Source organism: Arachis hypogaea, chromosome 6, assembly GCF_003086295.3.
Source record: "Arachis hypogaea cultivar Tifrunner chromosome 6, arahy.Tifrunner.gnm2.J5K5, whole genome shotgun sequence".
Lineage (NCBI taxonomy): Eukaryota > Viridiplantae > Streptophyta > Magnoliopsida > Fabales > Fabaceae > Arachis > Arachis hypogaea.
Genome location: NC_092041.1, coordinates 504,454 through 514,305, shown reverse-complemented (window position 1 = coordinate 514,305; position 9,852 = coordinate 504,454). Strand labels below are relative to the sequence as shown.

At 28.3% G+C, this 9,852-nt stretch overlaps 1 protein-coding gene across 1 annotated transcript; it reads left to right on the top strand.

Moving 5' to 3' along the window:
- The first annotated feature begins 5,464 nt into the window (after window positions 1-5,464).
- LOC112695127 (probable indole-3-pyruvate monooxygenase YUCCA5) lies at window positions 5,465-7,376 on the top strand. Its single transcript, XM_025747340.3, has 3 exons — window positions 5,465-6,276; window positions 6,365-6,739; window positions 6,835-7,376. Exons 1-3 carry the CDS (start codon window positions 5,629-5,631, stop codon window positions 7,060-7,062), a joined length of 1,251 nt encoding a protein of 416 aa, XP_025603125.1. The 5' UTR covers window positions 5,465-5,628; the 3' UTR covers window positions 7,063-7,376.
- The last annotated feature ends 2,476 nt before the right edge of the window (window positions 7,377-9,852 follow it).

Sequence of the window (9,852 nt, the reverse complement as noted above, 5' to 3'; positions counted from 1 at the left end):
CTGTCAAAGATTTGGGGCCAATTTGTAATTAAGATCTAACTCAAAATTCAAAACGAACTTAAATTTGATTGCCATTAATATTGTTGATATAAAATTCATATTAGGTTGGGTTAATAGATTTCTAAAAATATTCTAACACTCAAATAATCAAACGTTTTATAGTAAAATAATTAATTTTTTTATAGAATAACGCTAAAAAATTAATACTATAATAGCTTATTTCAATTAATATTATAGTTTCAATTAATTTTTCAACACTTATTTAAGCGAATAGTGAGTTGATCACTTAATTAATCCAAGATAGTTTTAAACAAGACTAATATTAAATACACTAAATATAAACTTTTGTTAAATTTAAAATTTGGATTTTTTAATTAAATTTTAATTTTTTGTTTTTAAAAAATTTGGATTTTTTAAAATGTTAAATATTTATTAATTATAGCTGATATTTTATATATACTCGGCAGAATTAAAAATCACGCTCTAGTTTTTATGAATAAAATTAAATGACCGATGATGCTAAACCGATAAAATCAAACATATCTATATGCTTGCTAGCTCAATGATATCATTCATTCATTAATTCCAAAGCAATATTAATAATAATTTGTGGTAGATAGAACTTTAGGGAAACGCCAAGCTTGTAGCTTACAATCCTTTTTATGAAAAGGAGAGACTCCTATGAAGTTCAAGGCCTCTTTGCACATGCTTCCCTCTCCTCCTTCATTTCCCATGAAATTTTAACCACTTCTCTTCTAAGTGGAGGTGGAGTGGGGTACACCATGATTGTCCAACCAAAAAGCTCTTCATATGCCGCCACAATTGTACTTCCATCTATATATCTATTGCTAATAATCAAGGATTCCAAACTTAATTAATTCTATACTCAATTTTAATAATATACTTCATTATCAACTCGTGAAAGAGAGGGTTCTTGCTAATACCAACTTTAATTAATAATAAGCTAGTGTACTTTCATCATTGAAATTAGTTTTTTTTTTCAAACAAAAATTAGTACACCGAAAGTGACATCAATCATTTCTTGGCTTCCACGTACCAATATGAATTGTATCAACGAAGATTAACTCATCACTACTGATTCATATTTATATGTCAAATTCCAATTAAAGTTCATGCCATGCAACTTGCAATTAGAATAACTTGATTATGCATGTTGTAAAAGCCAAGAATTAATTAATATTTATTATTTAATTAACTAACTACAATGCAGATTAAACTATAAAATGCAAATGAGAACCTTCATTCTTCCTTCGCTTCTTCCATGTAGACTTCAATATAATAACGCTATAATCATTCTATGTATACTACTATTCATTATAAAAATTAATCTCTAATATAAAATACATATCAAAATATAAAATATAAATTAAAAATTAATTAAATTATATATATATTTATATACAAATATATTTATACATAAATATATGATGATTAATTTTGGTGTATACATAATAATTTTTACAAAAATATTATTTGTATATTAAAATTAGTCACTATATATTTATATATAAATATATATATTATTTAACTTATTTTTAATATATATTTTATATTTTAATATGTATTTTATATTAATAGTTAATTTTGATACGATAGTTGATTTTAATATACACGTAGTATAATAGTATTTTTTATAATATGATTATGTGATATATTATGTGGTAGAGTTTGTGATGCTTATAGTTATAATGACTATACAAGTGCCGTTAAAATTAAAGTGATATTTTTTTATATTTTAATAATATTTTTTTTATTTTAGAAATATAACTATTCGTATGATTTTTTTATTAATTTAAGTTTTTAAAAAGGTGATATAATAATATAGTATCAATTCAAATAAATTTAAAAAAGATTCTTACATAAAAAAATATATTAAAAATATAATTATTTATATATTTTTTTATTAACTTAAATTAAAAAAAAGAGATATTATGATAATTTATTAAATTAAAAAAATATTTGTTCAATTTTAACCGCCCGCGACAGCTACCATACATGTACCATATTATGTATATGGATTATAATATTTGTTTTCGTTTTTATCATGTATGATATATTCGAGTAACATACATTATTTTGTCAATAGTAATAGTGTGAGAATTATTTTATATAACAAAAAAAAGCATTAGTTTGATATACAAAAATAAGATGAACATATAAAATGTTTGTCACGTTAATGAATCAGTTAGCATGTTGCATTGCCAGAGAAAAGAAAGTCACAACACTACGAGAAGAATTATTTGCAGTGTGTCAGATTGTAGTTTGTAAAAATAATATTTAAAAGGACCCGGAGGATAAGAGTGAAAATACAAAATCATAATAAAAAGTATCGAACGAGAGAAAATTAAAAAATAATAATAAAAGAATTATCCAGTCTAAGTAAATAAAACACGTCACATATGATTCGGGCATGCATATATGAAAACGGAAAACCAAGAAAACGATAGCCATGAATACAAGATTAGGGTTTTCTTAGAAAAAGCAGGATATTTTGTTAGAAAAAGCTTATTAGAATAAAGAAAGAAAATGAGTGTATGTGGGAGTTAAGAGATTAAGAAGATAACAGAGTTGGAGTTGGAAAATGTGGGACCCACAGGTGGCAGAGGTGGAATGTGAAAATGGTGTTGGCAGAATGGGCTTTGTGGGCCTAAACAGCCCAATGCCCACGTTGGGGTCCATTCACCTAAGGCTCTCATTGCTCCTTCCTTCATCCACTCCACGTGGGTCTGGCTCCCTTTGAACCTGTCCTACTCAGCATTTTAGTGCCATCTCAGCATCTATAGTATATATGATCCTACTAGCTCATAGATTTTTCCACCGATGTGGACTACCATTTTAATTTTTCTTTTAGGGAAAGAATGGTCACTCTCATCAATACGCTACTATTTATTTATTGATGGAAAAGGAATTTAGGTCTAATCCTTATGCATGAAATAGTTTACTTCTCATTTCTCACGCGTAATTAAAAGCTTAAAACGATATTGCTAACATTTTGTTATTATTTGTGCTAAAATTCTCTGTTTTCTTTGAGCATTGTGTGGAGTGGACCCAATAGAATCAGAGAAGGGATGACATGTCACCATCATTGCACCCTAATTCTCCTTCTTATTATCTTCTTTTGACCATGCTTAATGTTACCTCTCAAAATTAATCTGATAAATCTTTTCTAAAGTATGGTACACCCTTGATTGCAAACCGACCTCTACTTTCTTCGCTTGGTAACATTGTTGACCTTGCTATATTCAACGGATAAAAGTGTAAAAAATATTAAAAAATTAAAAATTATTATTTTTAATTATTATTTTTAAATTTTTAATTTATTTTTTGAATTTAATAATTGAATAATATATTTTAATTTAATTTTTAAATATTAATAATAATTGTAAAGACATGTCTTACTCAAGCATGAAAATTTCTTTAGATTTATCACTGTCCACCGTCATCTAACTCGAAAACCGATAACAATAGTAGTAATATGTAGTAATATGTTACACTTAAAAGAAGCAAGCACGCAGAACACGATGAGAGTCGCAACAAAAATCACCATGTGACGCACTCAAGTTAAAATAAACGTAACTAATAAGATTGGTGTCTATTAAAGGGGAACGTGATATTGACAAGAGAGACGGGTGTGAATTGTGAGTCTTTCTCTCTTAATCTCTTTGAATTTTCTTTTTGTGATTTTTTTTGTTTCTGATTTCTTTCTTCTACTTTGTGCCTCGTGCAGAGTTGAACCAAGCTATCATTATCTAATTTTCAATTCCATCTGTCTCAATACTGTACTCACATTAATTTTATCTGTGATTTTTCGATACTTACATATGTATTCCCATTTATTTCATTTGAGACTTTCTATGCTTAAAGATAAATACCAGTAATTTTTGTTTAATTTAAATAAGCAGTCGTATATCAACATTAACAAAAATAATTATCTTTTATATTAATTACATAAATATTAAAATTTATTAAAAATTATTATTAAAAAATTATTAAAATTTTATTATTTATTATTATTATTTTTAATTTTTAATTTATTTTTTTAATTTAATAATTAAATAATATATTTTTATTTAATATTTAAATATTAATAATTAATTATTAATAAAAAATAATAAATCTTAATAATTTTTTTAATATTAATAATAATTATAAAGATATGTCTTACTCGAGTATGAAAATTCCTTTAGATTTATCACTGTCCACCGTCATCTAACTCAAAAACCGATAACAATAGTAGTAATATGTTGCACTTATAAGAAGCAAGCACGCAGAACACGATGAGAGTGGTAACAAAAATCACCATATGACGCACTCAAATTAGAATAAACATAATTAATAAGATTGGTGTCTATTAAGGGGAACGTGATATTGACAAGAGAGACGTGTGTGAATTGTGAGTCTTTCTCTCTTAATTTCTCTGAATTTTCTTTCTGTGATTTTTTTCGGTTTCTGATTTCTTTCTTCTACTCTGTGCCTTGTGCAGAGTTGAACCAAGCTATCATTATCTAATTTTCAATTTCGTCTATCCCAATTCCATCTGTCTCAATACTGTACTCACATTAATTTTATTTGTGATTTTTCGGTACTTACATATGTACTATCATTTATTTCATTTGAGATTTTCTATGCTTAAAGATAAATATCAGTAATTTTTGTTTAATTTAAATAAGCAGTAATATCATCACATTAGTAAAAATAATTATTTTTTATATTAATTACATAAATAATTATAAAAAAACAAATGTAATTACATGACATTTGATATTACTAGTACATCAAAATTAAAAATAATTTATATTTTTTTATTTTAATCAACAAAAAATATAATAAAAAATAAAATTATATATTCAACGTTATAGTTAATATTTAACACAAAAAAGATTATCTAAAATTTTTAAAAATAAAAACATCTAAAATTTAATTAAAAAATCTAAAATTCAAACTAAATAAAAACTTGATTAATTTGACAGCAGTGTTAAAATGTTAGCCTGAAATAATTAATTGTTATGCTATTGATTTTTTTAATAAAAAATATAATGTAATATTTTAATTACTTTTTTTATAATAAAGATATTATAGTTATTTTTTTATAAAAAATATTAATTTTAGATTAATTTAAGATTTAATTCATTATATTTTTGGCTAAATTAATTTATCTGATCTCATTTTAACAAAAATAACACAATTTAATGATTATAAATATTAAATTTTAATTAATAAAAAATATTTTATAAAAAAAATTTTAAGCAATATTTTAATCAGTTTTATTTGAGTGCTCCCCTTTCAAAATGATATGGCAATGTTTGCGCAAATAAGAAATACAGCATAACATGGTATAGTTTGAAATAAAAAAAAGGACACAGAATATGATGAAATAAAATATTGACATGAGAGAAAGCAGAAATAATAATAAAAATAAATGAATAAGAAAGACATATGATTTGAAAGAGCATTAACTCGCCACTTTCCATCACATGCAGAGACCTATGTGATTAGTATCTATCACAATAGGGTCCAAAATCCCCTATATAAAGAGGCTGGAAGGCCCTTCATTCTCCATCATCCAATCCAAGAAGACTCACAAACATTATTAAGAAAGCAAGAGAAATGGAGAACTTGTTTCGTCTAGTAGATCACGAGGAGTTTGTGTCAAAGAGGTGTATATGGGTGAACGGACCAGTGATTGTTGGGGCAGGACCCTCTGGCCTTGCAACTGCAGCATGCCTGAGAGAACAAGGGGTACCCTTCGTTGTTCTCGAAAGACAAGACTGCATAGCGTCGTTATGGCAGAAAAGAACCTATGACAGGTTGAAGCTTCACCTTCCTAAACAGTTCTGCCAGCTTCCTAAACTTCCTTTCCCTGAAGATTTCCCAGAATACCCTTCAAAGAAGCAATTCATCCAATACCTTGAGTCCTACGTAAACCACTTCGACATCAACCCTCACTTCAACCAGTGCGTTCACTCAGCCAGGTACGACGACACCAGCGGTTTCTGGAGGGTTAAGACCGCCGAGGTTGAGTATATCTGCAGGTGGCTCGTCGTTGCTACCGGCGAAAATGCCGAGTGCGTCGTGCCGGAGATCGACGGCCTTTCCAGCTTCCAAGGAGAAGTTATCCACGCTTGTGATTACAAGTCAGGGGAAAGCTTTAGGGGAAAGAATGTTCTTGTTGTCGGATGCGGAAATTCCGGCATGGAACTGTCTCTTGATCTTGTTAACCACCAGGCTTCGCCGTCCATGGTTGTTCGCAGCTCGGTTAGTTTAATTTTAACTTCAATTCTATTACTATTATTCCCTTGTGAAGGGTATTCATTCTGATGTGTTTGCTTTGTTCTTGACACAGGTTCATGTACTTCCAAGACAGGTTCTTGGGAAATCGACGTTCGAATTGGCGGTTATGATGCTGAAGTGGCTGCCGCTATGGCTGGTGGACAAGATCATGTTGCTATTGGCATGGCTTGTTCTTGGAAACGTGGAGAAGTACGGTCTCAAGAGGCCTTCAATGGGGCCACTGGAGATGAAGAACACAAAGGGGAAAACCCCTGTTTTGGACATTGGAACCTTGGACAAAATCAGATCCGGTGACATCAAAGTTGTGCCGGGAATCAAAAGGTTCAACGGCGGCGGCCAAGTCGAGCTCGTCGACGGCCAGAAGCTCCACGTGGACGCCGTTGTGCTGGCAACCGGATACAGAAGCAATGTCCCCTCTTGGCTTCAAGTGAGTAGCAACTCATATTTTTTTTCGTTACTCTTTGGATTCCAGATTATTTTTGTGAGCCAACTAAACTTGGAATTTTTGTTTTGTTTGTTCAGGAAGGGGAATTGTTCTCGAAGAACGGGTACCCAAAGATGCCGTTTCCACATGGATGGAAAGGGAATGGAGGAGTGTATGCTGTAGGGTTCACAAAGAGAGGGCTCTCTGGTGCTTCATCTGATGCTGTGAAAATTGCTCAAGATATTGGAAAAGTGTGGAAAGAAGAGACCAAGCAGAAGCAGCAGCGAACCACCGCTTGCCATAGGCGTTGCATTTCTCAGTTCTAAATGCTGCTGCTTTCTTTCTTTCTCTACTTTCATCACCACTTTTTCTTTTTTGTATAGAGCAAAAACAGAATAACACACAGTATCTTGTACAAATTTACACACACCCCACACACAATAGCACAGGTCAGAGCCCTCTCCTAAGACCCCAGTTTTATCCCAGTTGGTCAATTTTAAGGATGATGAGGCTTTCATTCCTTTACAATCTTTTTTTTTTCTTTTGTAATATGTAGCTGATGAGTTATTATATGTTGTAATAACTACTATACATACTTCAGTGACAATGTTAAATGACACAATTTCAGCTTCATTTCTTATTTCTTCTTATTGTTATTGTTTGTTTACTTGAAATTAGAAGTACAATTTACTTTTTGGATTAAGATACTAGTTAATTATTTTTAAACTAAGATGGTTGACTTCATCTACGATGACAACTACAAATTCAATGGTTATTAACGATTTTATTAGTTTTTTCACTTTCAAAAAATCTAAACTCTAATTTTTTTATGTTTATCTTAAATCCTAACATTCTGTACTAGTTTTAAATCTGTCTTTAAATTACTTATTTTAAAAGCTTTAGATCAGTCTTTAGTATTATATTTAACAAATTGTCTGGTACAAACACCTCCTTTTGGATTTGAATTCTAATAAATATTTTTTATTTAATTTATTCTTTTACTTAATAAATATAATTTTTTTTAAATATTTTGATTATAAAAATTATGATATCATGTCATAAAATTATTTATTTAAAAAAATTAAATTATTAAATATAAATAAATAATTATATATCTCATTGTATTTTAGATAAACCAATCAATTTTTAAAAGATAAAAATGTTAATAAATCAAAGCTTAAAGCAGCTTTTTCAGTCCTCAAAATATAATTAGTAGGTTAATTACATTAGTTATTTGTAATTAGAGGATTTTTATATTACTTAAATAGTGAATTTTATGTTATTTATTAGTTTCACATTATTTAAATCATGAAGATTTTTCTTTTTTTTATTAGCATAAATAACTCATGTACTATTTATTTATAAAATAAAATTGAATTTAATTTGAATATAAAATAAGTTTTTTGAAAGTAAAAAGTGCATCATTGGTTTGACCAACCAAAGTAGGTTCATGCTATTTTCACCATAATGAGGTTATTAACCTCACCAAGATTGGTGAATCTAAACTATGGCATCATAGTGAGGTTGTTAACCTCGTCAAAATTGGTGAGTGGTGACCCAAGCATAAAAAATTATCATAAAACTACTTCTCTTAAAAGTTTAAAGAATAAAGTATTGTTTTTAATTTGTCCCCAATGTTTGGGTAAGGTCTATTTGTGTTCCTGATGTTTAAATCGTACTATTTATATTCTTAATATTTATAAAATTGATTTAATGTTATCCTGTCGTCAATTATTCTCACTTGGATGTATTCATTTTCAATTAGGTCTTATTTAGATATATTCGATTTCAATATTATACCTACTATTTGTGTTTAGATTCAATTATGTCCCTAAAAAGATGAATTATGTAAATGTTATGGAGATTAATTTCAACTTTTGATGAGCTATGAGTCGAAGTGAATCATCAATTTTATCTCAGATATTTGTATTTTAACTTCAAGAAGAGTTTTTCAGAATTTCAACTAAAATTGGGATACAAATAGGACAATTTAAATGTTAGGGATACAAATAGAATTTATTATCCCAAACATTGAGAACAAAAACATACTTTACTCCAAGTTTAAATTTACATGCCAAGACACATAAATAATTATACATTTTATATTAGTCTTACACAAGATTATATTTGGGTTTGCGTAAATCCTTGGATATATTTTTTTAATTTATTTTATGTTAAAATTCTTTTTATTTTAGATCAACAAATATAGCAAATTTTAAATTTTTAAATTATAAAAATTTTAATATCATGTTATAGAACCACTTCTTTAAAAATTTAAGCCGATAGAATAATAGAAATGAATGTGAAATGGTTATATATTTTACAAAAGTAAAGTGCAATAGTTCAGTGTTTTGAAGATCAAAGTATATATTTAATAAATTTTAAATATTATACTTTTTGTTTTAAACATTTTATTTTTTACTTTTAAAAGAAAATTAAGCAATTTAGACATCATAGTAAGTAAAAGACACCATAAAACTCACCTATGTTTAAACACACAATTTTCTTTAGGAACTATATAGGCAATCTGTGTCGGTAGATTTTTGCTTGTTTTGGCAAAGAAGCTTGTGTTGTTGGTTCAGAATGAAAGTTATTTACTCTCATTCTCATATATAATATATCGTGGAGCAAATTAAAGACGAATAATAATGGAATATACCGGTTGGTTGCATGAGGAATCAAGTATGATACATTTTTATATGGCCAATAGTTTTTGGTTACATTTGGAAACCCCAGCACTTGATTAATAGAAAGGTGCAAAAGTTCACTAACTGCTTTCCATTTTGAGGATTCCATCTTCTGTTTCATCATTTTCAAAGTCCTTTTCTTCATTATTGATCATGATAGATGTACTGAATTTAGGATTGTACTGAAACTAAATCTTATTTGGTCAGATTTTTAATTTAACACAGCTAGCTAACAAAACTAATTGGATTATTAATTATATATAATAATAAATTGCTTTGTATGTGGGTTGAGTATCTTGCACTGAATCTCTCATGTGATGTAAGGTCCATTAGAACTGTTCACCTGACAAATTTGTAATTAAGATGTTATAACTTATGTTGTCTTTTCTCAAATTAGTAGTTAGATAAGTTGAAAGTCTTATTGGTTAG